At 40.5% G+C, this 13,081-nt stretch overlaps 1 protein-coding gene across 2 annotated transcripts in view; it reads right to left on the minus strand.

Moving 5' to 3' along the window:
* The window catches only part of sned1 (sushi, nidogen and EGF-like domains 1), a 50,520-nt gene that overhangs the window by 34,080 nt on the left and 3,359 nt on the right, over positions 1 to 13,081 (minus strand). For both annotated transcript variants that reach the window (XM_014029093.1, XM_014029092.1), the window contains exon 2: positions 1,528 to 1,815. In XM_014029093.1, coding sequence (XP_013884547.1) covers positions 1,528 to 1,815 — 288 coding nt within the window. The remainder of the gene's footprint in view (positions 1 to 1,527; positions 1,816 to 13,081) is intronic.

The following is a 13,081-nucleotide window of genomic DNA, read 5'->3' on the forward strand; positions in this document are numbered from 1 at the left end:
GACAAAGACACAGTGACAAGACTGGGCTTAAATACACAGACAACAATTACTAACAACAAACACCTGAGGGAGACACATGAGGATCAGGTGTGAGTAGGTGGGGCTGGAGCAAGGGCAAGACAGGAGGAAGGAAACATGAACATGACAGAAACAAAACATAAAAACACTTAACACAGACAGAAATCATAACAAGTACAGATGTATGAATTTGAACTTTCAAAAATGCACCAGAAATGATTAGGAAGCACAAAAAACAAATCAAATAAGAAAAAAACCCAGTAGAGCAGGAACCAAACTAACCAATTAAAAATTCTCTTTTTAAACCCTCAGTGAAAAGGTGATGTTTTCCATTATACAAATATCTTGTACAATACGAATCCATTCTTCAGTGGTGGGTGTTTCGGCTTTCAGACATTTTCTTGTAATGTTTCAGCCAATTTTGGACTCCTTACATTTTCAAGCTGTTATGTACTTTCTATTTCTTGCATTTAAACAATATAAGGAGTATTTCATTTCAACTTGTTTTTATTGCAGCTTGTCATCATTCAAAAATTAAAAAACAGAACCTACCTAGACAAATGACACCTCATACCTACAGTGAATTTATTTGTGGTTGGAAGAGAAGTATAAAGATAAACCATTCTGACACTGGTTTGTTCAATCCGTCACACCTGTGTGACAAATCCCATCACGCTGCAGCAGACATATCAGAAGTTTGTAGCCTCGTATGAAGATATGCAGCTGAAACTAGTGAAGCCAAACTATTCAACATGAACCTTTTAATACAACATTACAGTCATTCTGGCCTTTAGACAACTAGGTTTTGGGGAGGTGGGGTTGGGCACTGAGCATTTGTCCAACCAATTGGTTGAAAATCCCTCAAAAGCAGCTAAAACTGGAAAAAATATAATTAATAGGTAGCAACCCCCTAAAAATCGTCCAAAACGGAAAAAAAATATGAACGATTGGTTGGAAACACCTGAAATGCAGCTAAAACTGGATAAAAGCATAATTACTTTTTATTTTTCCTTAAACTACTTTTACTTTTGTACTTTAAGTCATTCATTTTAAAACCAGTACTTTTACACTTTTACTTGAGTAAAAAGCCTGAGTTGATTCTTTGACTTCAACAGAAGTATTTATAAGTATTTATACTTCTGAGTAATGAGTGTGAATACATTTGGCACCTTGATTTATTACTATTTGTAGCTACAGCTAGCTTAATTTGAGACTGTCAGCTACAAGACTGCTATTTTCTTTATCTCAGAGGGGTAGATTCTCTCACACTTGATGATGTCCATCTGGACAACCGATTTGATTTGTTTCTAAAAGGTCAAACCAGGTTAGATGTTTGTTTTCATATCATACGTATGAACAAACAGAAATCTTTTAGTTATTATTGTCTTACACAATCCTCCACACAGGCACTGGTCAGTGAAAACAAAGGGTCAAAGTGTCCCACAATGGGAATCTTTGCAGACATTTTGCACAGCACCAACATGGGAACAGTAAAGTGTGGATTTATACCGGTGTTTCTGAGTTTCCTCCAAAGAAAGTAACTTGATGCCACGTCGAAACAAGAACCCACGTGGCGTTGAAGTTGGGGAACTCTGAGAAATAGGTCCTGACGTCGCCTGAAGCTCTCCTCAGGATGGACCGGTCCTGGCTCTCTCTGTAGAAGACTCTCCCGGCGCGGCGGTTGTCCACGTCAGCCCAGAACGGCGCCACGACCCTTCTGTCCCCGGCAATCGGAAACGCCACAGGTGTGAACTGAGAGACCTCCCTCAGGAAAGACACAAGGCCGTTGTTGTTAACCTGCGGAGGAAGGGAAATAAAACACACCGACGTGTCAGACTTGTTTATGGGATTAGTTGGAAGTGCTGAGGAGAGCAGTTAAATGTGGACGGTGTTCTAAGCTCACAGAGTAAACTGGCTTTAGTCAGCAAAAGCTCTCATAACCAATGTTTGCACTTCCTACGCAGCAAACGGATGTGACTTTTTAACCTGAACGATGACTGCAGCTGAGAAAACCTGGTTTCTGCTGCTCAAGCACCTGCATCATCATCACACGAAGAAGAGCGTCTGCCGTTTTTAAATCTGCCAGTACGGCAGTGAGCAAATACATGACCCTGCTTCCTTTGAGGGAAATGAAGGGTTGTGTTGTTTTCAACATAAAATCTAAGAAAGGATGAAGATTCTGTTTCTAATGACAAACTACATGGACCAACGATTCATTCAACAGGAAAAACAACCCAACAATAATAAACAAAGCTTTAAAATGTTCAGTAGAAATGCTGTTTTTCTCGTTTTATCAGCGACGCAGTTTGGTTTGTGACTTGGCTGGAATACGAACAAAAAGTCAAAGGTTTTATAAAAGAAGGATTAAAACACTGACTTGGTTTCTGTTTGGTCTGTCGGTTGATGCCATGTCAGCTTTTGTTTTTGAATTTTTAGTAAATAAATCTTCAGATTGGATGGTTGAAATTCCTTTACCTCTATCTGCACTAAAAAAAACAGCCCACTAAACGTGAGGAAGAGGAGTAGTAAGCTGTAAAGAATGGCCATGTATGTTAGCAGTTTAATTCCTGCTCAGACCTCATTCTTCAGCGTGTTTTTAACTGTCAGACTGTAATCAAGTGAGTTAAATACCAGTTTAAATAGCCTCAATATGCATCGAAAACAAAACAGAGACCACCGCTGCAATGGCGGCTTCTTTACAATGGTTGCTTTGTTGATCTGCCTACATTTAGTAGTTACTGTACCCCCCACTGAACTGGTGTGACTCCTTATAAGCAGCAGAGTTATTACCTGAACGTGTTAAGGTAAAAATAAGAAAAAAGTTAAAGATAATGAAAAAATACATTATTTTATGCACATTTGTCAAACTCAAGGCCCACGGGCCAAATGTGGCCTGCTACTGCAGTTTATGTGGCCCGCTAAGAGCTTCAAATATGTATTACTGTCTTAAAATAAGTGTGTGCTGATTTAAAGTTAGCATTGACGATAAATTGTCAATTACTTTTACCCATGAAATGACAAAATGCCACCACTAGGTGGAGCTGAACAGAGTTCAAAAGTAGCCGACAGCTGGTGTAAAATTTACATTTCACTACATTTTCTCCAGACACTTTTGCTGCAGCCCAATTGTACTGGGAAGTGTGGATTTCCTACTTACAAGTCATAAATTTAAACTGGAACACCCCCTCCAGTTGGAATTCCCTGTAGGAAAATGGGAGAGTTCAGAAATGAAGACGGCAGCTACTCACCACAACTCATATGTGAGTAAAACTCTCTTACTTTTACTTTTAGTAATATTATTTATTTCACATTTAGTCAGTTGTACATGTAGTACTTTTCAGTGTTTATAAGAGGATGTGTTAAAACCTAGCTGTTTGTGTGCAGGAAATACCAGGTAGAGCTCAGTTAGTGTTCTTTAGTGCTCAGTCGTAGCAATGAGACGAGGAACGTGATGTTTTATGTTTAGTTGAGGTTAAACACAAAAAGTTGAAGTTAATTACAACTGACCCTTTGAGGACCACCATCATGTGGCCCTTGGTGGTGTTGTATGGGTGAGTTTCTCTTCAGTTTTAAGTCAGTCCTGGTTGGTTTTAGGGCTGATTGGACCTGCCGTGGTTGTGTTACATTCATTTCACTTGGTTAAACCACAGCACAGATGTCACATTCACAGCGGAGTTGCATTTAAAACGTTGCAGTTCTCAGTGTGACACACAGTTGGGATGTTAGGCTCATTAAACGATAATCCAACAAAAATGCAACTCAAACGGCTCTGAACTGAGTTTTTAAAGAAACAACATTGGTGTGTGTGTGTGTGTGTGACAGTTGCATACAGAGTGTGTCACAAAAATCAGGTTGTGTAAACATTTTGGGGTACATAATAACTGGCAGGTGTGAACGGCACCAATCAGTGCTGTCCTTTTGCAGTTGAGTCAACGGAGACGAATATTTAACAACAGGTCTGAACAGCTTCTTAGTGACACGTCAGTAAACAGCTGCCTATTTAGTCATCCTGCAAGAAAGCAAAAGGCAACAAATGCAATCATTTAGAAGCATCTGGCTAATGTGCACAACACACAATACGCCCCTCTCTGGTCTCCAACATAAGCAGAAATATCTAATTGTGTGTGATTAATACAGCTTTAACATGCAATATGGGGAAAAAAAGAATCATTAAATCATAGAAGAGATTTTAACGGCTGCAGATGCAAGTTTAAAGCTGCAGTCTGCTAAAAAGGCATGTTTAAGAACTGCAGAGTAGAATCATCAGAAGCACTAAGTTCTAACGTCACATACAGAACCTCTTACACAGATCAGAGTTGAGAGATTAGTTCTCATAAAAGGCCTTCATTCATGCATTGTATTGGTGTTTATCTGGCATGAAGAGCTCGCCCCCGCCGACTGACTTCTTCCTTTTGTGTCCTAAACTCCGGTGTGAACTTTGTTTTTTCGTATTCAGCCTGAGAGGCATGTGACAGTGACAAAGCAATGTCAGATGGTTGAGCTCCACTCCACACATGCATGAAAAGCAGAATTTGAAGAACTTTGCTGTAAAAACAGCAGAGGAAGTTTTGTTTGGCACAGCTCGGGGAGCTTGGTTAATTGCCCGACCACAGTCTTCCCCTATGAATCAGTGTGATGTGGTGAGAATGTGGCCGATGTGAGGTGGGGAGGTGTGTGTGTGTGTGTGTGTGTGTGTGTGTGTGTGTGTGTGTGTGGGGGTGGGGGTGACTTCTGGGACAGGGCTTAGAGGTCAGCCAGAGCCTCATCTGATGCAACAAGGACAAAGCAAGAGCGAAGACACAGAGACGTATGACCAGAGGTGCTGTACATGAGCTGCAAACCTTCCACCTACTAATGAGAGATGTGTGGAGGTAGCAGCTTATAAGTGACACTATACACCAGAATTAGTGCAGAAAAAAAAAACAACAATAAAAGATACAAATTCTAGTACTAGAATAAGATTTGTTTGGCGTTCAGTGATGTGTGATGCTTGTGTCACATTTACTGTGAGGCTGAGTGGATTCAGAGTAGCCTAAAACGATGCTGCACTACAAACTAAGGTTTAAAAACACAGGAGTAAAAGGTGCCATCAGTCAATCATAAGTAGTATTCCTCCTCTAATATTTCTTTCCCTCACTGGTACCACTTCACTTCATAACACACTTCCTGTTGTTTTTGGGAAATCTTCACCGGATATAGCCAGGATTTTGCTTGGGTGGTTTTCTTTAGAGCAAAGCAATTTATGGACTAAAACAAACTTTTCTTCTGGCTCGAGTCAAGCCAAAGCAAAGTCCTCAAGGAAAAAGGTGCCCATACATCAGCTTAAGAAAACATTAGTTTTCCTTGTCAAAAAACTGAGGTTTCACAGCCACAAACATGTCCAATTATTTGACAAGACCAAAGAGAGTGACTACAGTCTACGGTCTGTGCACTTAGCCTGTACCTCCTCAGTTCTGGGTCACCTTCAGTTACGGAGTTCAGATCGAGGCAATAAATCCTGTCTGCAGTGGCGTGTAAGGACTTAAATGCACCTTCTATTGCACTTAAACAGAGCCGCACTAAAGTGGACACCTCTGGTCCAAGTTTCAATCACTCTGAAATTAAAGGTGCGAAAGAGATGTACTGAAAGTTTTAAACATGGCCACTATTTAAAACTTGACTGCAGCACAAATACAAAATAAAATCCGTCTACTCCGGTGCTAAACGGAAATGGTGAAAAAGAAAAACAATATGCTTCTTTTGAAATCACATTAAGAAGTAAAATCGTTTTGTGTGCAATTAATCATCAGGAAAACTGTCAACAACTAATATTTGCCCTTTTGCAATTAATGCAATTAATGCCATGTGATGATGATGTATTTTTGTGTGACACACCATCACTGTCAGGCGCATGGAAGCCAGGACAGAGCAGCTAACGCTAATGCTAACCACCAAAATAATGACAAACTGGAGCACAAGGAAAGCCAGAAAATACAGGTCAAGAACACAACATCAGCTACAGGCAAGTGCAACTGTCTTCTATCAATCGTTATCGGTTTAATGCCGCAATTAATCATAACTGTTTTTGCAAATTTCACCCAACCCTAACCTATATTTTATTTGATTCGATTTAGTTTAGTGGTGTGTTCCTTTCTAATATCAGTCTCAATAGGTTTATAATAGATGAAGAGACTTTATGGTTCATTCTTCAACAAGAACCATCAGTGAAAACTGGAAGAAACTATTACGCCTGGTCGACGATCTGTCAAACATTATACAAAACTAAAACTTGTGATTTTTTTGGGGGAAAAAAAGAAACTTACTCTTCACTAGCCCAACAATTGTTTATATTTAATATGATCACCTGAAAGAAGAAATAAATTAAACTTTGTGCTAAGAAGTAAATAATATAACTAAAAGTCCTAAAATTCTTTTACAACAAATTGTTCATTTTCATCACACAACTAAGACAAAAGGGTGAGATTTGCTCGTGTTTATTTGAGTTAGTAAAATATCTTATGTACCAGTGGATAGATTTTAATGAAACTCTCAGAAAGTAACCAATAGCAGCACGATGGCTCAGAGGTTAGCACTGATGATTCACAGCAAGAAGGTTGAGGGTTTGGATCTGGGGTCTTTCTTTGTTGAGTTTGAATGTGTGTATTCTCTGTGTACTCTGGTTTCCTCCCACAGACCAAACGTTAGGGTGCCTTCAGGCTTAGGCCTCTCTTGTAAGAGATTTGTGGTATTAATGTCATTTGCCTGATTAAAAAAGGTTAATAAATAAAAAACAAGTATTTACACACATCCCTAACCACACTATAGATGGCTGTAAATAGCTCATTCGGATGTACAAACTATTAGCTCAGATTTGGTATGCTAGTGGCTGTGAGTCATCCTCAACACGAGCTCCAACAACCAACAACCCCAATTCTAATGAAGCTGGGACATTGTGTAAAACATAAATAAAAACAGAATACAATAATTCGCAAATCCTTTTCAACATACACTCACCAGCCACTTTATTAGGTACACCACGCTAGTAACGGGTTGGACCCCCTTTTGCCTTCAGAACTGCCTCAATTCTTCGTGGCATAGATTCAACAAGGTGCTGGAAGCATTCCTCAGAGATTTTGGTCCATATTGACATGATGGCATCACACAGTTGCCGCAGATTTGTCGGCTGCACATCCATGATGCGAATCTCCCGTTCCACCACATCCCAAAGATTCTCTATTGGATTGAGATCTGGTGACTGTGGAGGCCATTTGAGTACAGTGAACTCATTGTCATGTTCAAGAAACCAGTCTGAGATGATTCCAGCTTTATGACATGGCGCATTATCCTGCTGAAAGTAGCCATCAGATGTTGGGTACATTGTGGTCATAAAGGGATGGACATGGTCAGCAACAATACTCAGGTAGGCTGTGGCGTTGCAACGATGCTCAATTGGTACCAAGGGGCCCAAAGAGTGCCAAGAAAAGATTCCCCACACCATGACACCACCACCAGCAGCCTGAACCGTTGATACAAGGCAGGATGGATCCATGCTTTCATGTTGTTGACGCCAAATTCTGACCCTACCATCCGAATGTCGCAGCAGAAATCAAGACTCATCAGATCAGGCAACATTTTTCCAATCTTCTCTTGTCCAATTTCGATGAGCTTGTGCAAATTGTAGCCTCAGTTTCCTGTTCTTAGCTGAAAGGAGTGGAACCCGATGTGGTCTTCTGCTGCTGAAGCCCATCTGCCTCAATGTTCGACGTACTGTGCGTTCAGAGATGCTCTTCTGCCTACCTTGGTTGTAACGGGTGGTTATTTGAGTCACTGTTGCCTTTCTATCAGCTCGAACCAGTCTGCCCATTCTCCTCTGACCTCTGGCATCAACAAGGCATTTCTGCTCACAGGACTGCCGCTCACTGGATTTTTCTTTTTCGGACCATTCTCTGTAAACCCTAGAGATGGTTGTGBGTGAAAATCCCAGTAGATCAGCAGTTTCTGAAATACTCAGACCAGCCCTTCTGGCACCAACAACCATGCYACGTTCAAAGGCACTCAAATCACCTTTCTTCCCCATACTGATGCTCGGTTTGAACTGCAGGAGATTGTCTTGACCATGTCTACATGCCTAAATGCACTGAGTTGCCGCCATGTGATTGGTTGATTAGAAATTAAGTGTTAACGAGCAGTTGGACAGGTGTATCTAATAAAGTGGCCGGTGAGTGTATATTCAACTGAATACACTACAAACAGATAAACTTTATTGTTTGTTTAGCAAATATTCACTCATTTTGAATTTGATCCCTGCAACATGTTCCAAACAGGCTGACAGGGTCATGTTTACATCAGTGTTACATCAGCTTTACTTTTAACAACACTCAATAAATGTGTGTAAACTGAGGACACTAACTGTTGTTCAACAGTCCAACATCTGTTGTATTTTGTGCTTCATACTGCTCCACACATTTTCAATGTGAGACAGGTCTGGACTGCAGGCAGACCAGTCCAGTACCCCCACTCTTTTACTCTGAAGCCACGCTGTTGGAACACGTGCAGATTGTGTCTTCATTGTCTTGCTGAAATCAGCAGGACGTCCCTGAAAAAGATGTGGCTTAGATGGCAGCATCTGTTGCTCCAAAACCTGTTTGTAGCTTTCAGCGTAAATGGAGCCTTCACAGTTGTGACAGTTACCCGTGTCATGGGCACTAACATCATCAGAGAGGCTGGCTTTTGAATGTTGCACTGCTAACAATCCAGACAGTCCTTTTCCTCTTTGAGGACGACACCACATCCATGGTTTCTAAAAACAATTAGAATTGTGGACTCATCAGACCTCAGGACACTTCTCCTCTTTGAGTCAGTCCATCTCAGATCAGATCAGGTCCAGAGAAGTCTGCGGTGTTTCTGGGTGTTGTTGATATCTGGCTTTGTCTTTGCATGATAGAGCTTTAACTTGTAGATGTAGAGATGAACTGTGTTCACTGACAATGGTTTTATGAAGTCTTCCTGAGCCCATGTGCTAATAATGTCTGTTACAGAATGATGTGGGTTTTTAATGCAGAGCTGCCTGTGGGGTCAAAGGTCACAAACACTCAGTGTTGGTTTTCAGCCTTACTGCTGACTTGCAGAGATTTGTCCAGATTCTCTGAATCTTTTGATATTATGGACTCTAGATGATGAAATCACTAAATTCCCCCTCAAATGAACGTTGAGAAACATTGTTCTTGAACTGTTGGATTATTTACTCACGCGGTTGTTCAATATCCTTGGTGGTAAATAACTGAGCCTTTCAGGGATGCTCCCTTTAAACCCAATCACAACACTCACCTGTTTCTGATTAAACTGTTCACCTGTGGAATGCTTCAAATAGGTGGTTTTTGAGCAATCCTCAACCTTCCCAGTCATTTTGTTGCCCCTGTCCAGCTTTTATGAAACATGTACAACATGGCGTGGCTCACTTGGTAGAGCTGATGCCTCTCAACAAGGAGGCTGCTGGTTCAAATCCCAGCCTGGGGACCTTTCTGGGAAGAGTTTGCATGTTCTCTCTGGGCACTCTGGCTTCCTCCCACAGACCAAAAACATGACTGTTAGGTTAATTGGTAACTCTAAATTGTCCCTAGGTGAGAGTGAGACACTGAATGGTTGTTTGTCTCTATGTGTCCATGTGATGGACCTGTCCAGGGTGTACCCCGCCCCTCGCACATTGACTGCTGAATATGGGCACCAGTGACCCTAAAAGGAATAAGCGTCTACAGAAGATGGATGGATGTTACAACATCAAATTTGAAAAAACTATTAAAAAAATCTAAAGTTTGTCTGTTTGAACATTAAATATCTTGTCTTTGTAGTGTATTCAAGTAAATATAGGTTGAAAATTATTTACAAATAACAGTTTTCTGTTTTCATGTATGTTTTACAGCAGTGTTTTTCAACTCTGGTCCTCATGGCACACTGTCCTGCATGTTTTAGATGTTTCCCTTTTAACACAGCTGATTTCAATTGACAACTGATTAACAGGCTTTTGTTGCACTGCAATCATCTGAATCAGGTGTGTTAAAATCCAAAAACATGATACAGGTGAGCACTGTGGACAAGAAGAAACCATAGAACACGTCATTTTAGTATGCAGGGAATACGAACAACTCAGAAGATGGATGACAGAAGAATTATGAAAAATCAAAGAAACATTTAATATAATAAATATACTACAAAAAGAAACCAGAAGTAAAAGTATATAAATTGTTTTAAGTTTTTTTTAGAAAAACAATTAGAAAAAAGAATATAAGCAACATAAAAGAAAAGTATTTTGATCCACACGCCATATCAGTAGGTGGCGGTAATGCGCACCTTCCGTTGTTTGCCAACCGCCATAAAACACCACACAAGAAGAAGAAGAAGAAGAATCAGGTGTGACGAAGCAGGGAAACTTCTAAAACATGCATGGCAACAGTGTGCCTTGAGGACCAGGGTTGAAAAACAGTTTTACACAACGTCCCAACTTCATTGAAACTGAAGTTGCATTGCGAGAGCTCATATACAACTAATATTTCCCATCATAAGATGAATATATGTTTAAAACTCTGGCTTTAAAGTCAGCTGGAGATACTGACTGGGGTCACGTCCCACACCTGATACCCCCCTCACCTGTTTAGTATGACACGTTATCAGTGTTTTAGTGTATTTATGATGAAATTGGAGCAGTTTGCTCAGTGGCTGTTATTGTAACCATCCTTGTTTTTCTCCTGTGAAATATGGACGAGTGCTACGTCTGTTTGGTAGTTATTTAAAACTCGGTTAAATCTTGTTTGTTTACACTGTTTCCTCCTGGAGGCTGGGCCAGTGGTGAGTTTAATTTAGTTTGCACATGCTGCCGTTGCCACACACGTCAGTTTGTTCATTTAGAGATGTTAGATTTAGGGACAGGACTCACTGCTGCTTGCTTTGACAGCGTAAGGAGAGGGGTTTTGTTGTTCTTTGCTTCAAACTTTGGTGATTAATATCCAAAACTTTAGGTTAAAGTCTCCTTTGGCTCTGATTATTTATTGGTATAAGCATCAACCCTACTACTTCAGTTCCTCCTGTTGCGCCTTTGTTTTTTATTATAACCTTTGCTTTTGTACAAACAAATGTAAAAAAAAAACAAAACAGCTTTTTTACCACTTTCTGTTCTGTTATATCCTATCACTTTAAACCAAGTTGGATCATAGAAGTCAAACTCATGGCCTTCTAGTTGTATCTTGACTTGTTGTATTTGACTGAGGTTGTTTATTTGTATAGTGTCTTACTTCTGAATAGTATTCATTGATTTTTGTTGATTGATGAAACTGATCTAAATTTAAATTGTCAGACTCGAGTTTGTCCTCTGGAGGTCAGGATGGTGAGCTTTCTTGTGTGCTTCAAAACACAGCTGAAGTCTCGCCTCATTTCAAAGTGTTTTGTTTCATTATCGTTCACTGCAGAAAGGAGAAGCGATGATGTTTTTATCTCTGCATGTGTGCAGTGGCTTGTTAACAAAACATCTCATAAACCACTGGCCAAATATTAAAGAAACATCAGAGAGTAATCAGTGAATGTACATCTGCAACTGATAAGCATTTGGAGTCACCTGATACAAGATTATAACTACAGTCAACTGAACTAAAAAAATTAAAATCCTATAATTGCATAATTTTATATTGAGCTAAAACTTTGAATGGTTGTAGCTGATATTCATCACAACATTTACTCCAAGTGCTGCTCACTGTGCTAAAACTTTGATGAAAAAGTTAGAATTGGAGTCAATCCTGCCTTGTGAACCACTGGACAGTTTTAAATGAAACTGGCAGGAAGTAATCATTGTGACATGTACCTTCTTCAAATACAAAAAGTCAAAGAAAACATTTTATATTTAAGAAACTTGGCATAATACATGATTTTACCAATTTTGTCACATAACTGTTATATTTTCTTTTGAACTTGGCTCAGCCAAAGTGAAACAGGAAATGACATCAAAGGGGAACTCTAAGAAATAAAACTTCCTGCTCTTTGTTTATTAAAACATTTATTATTTGAACTCTTCTTCACCTCTCTGATAGACTCAAACTAATCTAAAGAAACATCAGATTCTTCTCTACAGTCTGTGTTGTTAGCTGTTGTAGCAGCACTCTGTTCACATGCAGACATTCCCCTTTGACATCACTTCCTGTTACTTCACATGTGTGTATCTCAACAACTGTTCATCTTAGCAGCGTGAAATTATTTCTGCAACATTTTGTCATTGCTATTTTGCCAAAAATGTCCGTCCGTTTTCTGCCGCTTATCCGAGGTCGGGTTGTGGGGGCAGCAGCCTAAGCAGAGAGACCCAGACTTCCCTCTCCCCAGACACTTGGGTCAGCTCGTCCGGGGGAATCCCAAGGCGTTCCCAGGCCAGCTGAGAAACATAGTCCCTCCATCATGTCCTGGGTCTTCCTCTGGGCCTCCTCCCAGTGGGACGTGCCTGGAACACCTCACCAGGAAGGCGTCCAGGAGGCATCCTAACCAGATGAACCATCTCATCTGGCTCCTCTCGACGTGGAGGAGCAGCGGCTCTACTCTGAGTCCCTCCTGGATGACTGAGCTTCTCACCCTATCTCTAAGGGAGAGCCCAGACACCCTGTGGAGGAAACTCATTTCSGCCGCTTGTATCCGTGATCTCGTTCTTTCAGTCACTACCCAAAGCTCGTGACCATGGATGAGGATAGGAACGTAGACCAACTGGTAAATCCAGAGCTTCACCTTCTGGCTCAACTCTTGCTTCACTACGACAGACCGGTACAGCGCCTGCATCACTGCAGACGCAGCACCAATCCACCAGTCCAAATGAGGGAAAAATGGAGCCAAAAATGTTTTTACAATTATTACAAAATATTGACGTCACAGGCAATTTAAATGTACAACTGATTCATTTTTGGAGTCACTTCCATCGAAGACGGATTCCACAGATAACTGACCATAAAAAAAAAATCACAAAAATTGATATACACTCACCGGCCACTTTATTAGGTACACCTGTCCAACTGCTCGTTAACACTTAATTTCTAATCAGCCAATCGCATGGCGGCAACTC

The sequence above is a fragment of the Austrofundulus limnaeus genome, unplaced genomic scaffold (genome assembly GCF_001266775.1).
Source record: "Austrofundulus limnaeus strain Quisiro unplaced genomic scaffold, Austrofundulus_limnaeus-1.0 Scaffold852, whole genome shotgun sequence".
Lineage (NCBI taxonomy): Eukaryota > Metazoa > Chordata > Actinopteri > Cyprinodontiformes > Rivulidae > Austrofundulus > Austrofundulus limnaeus.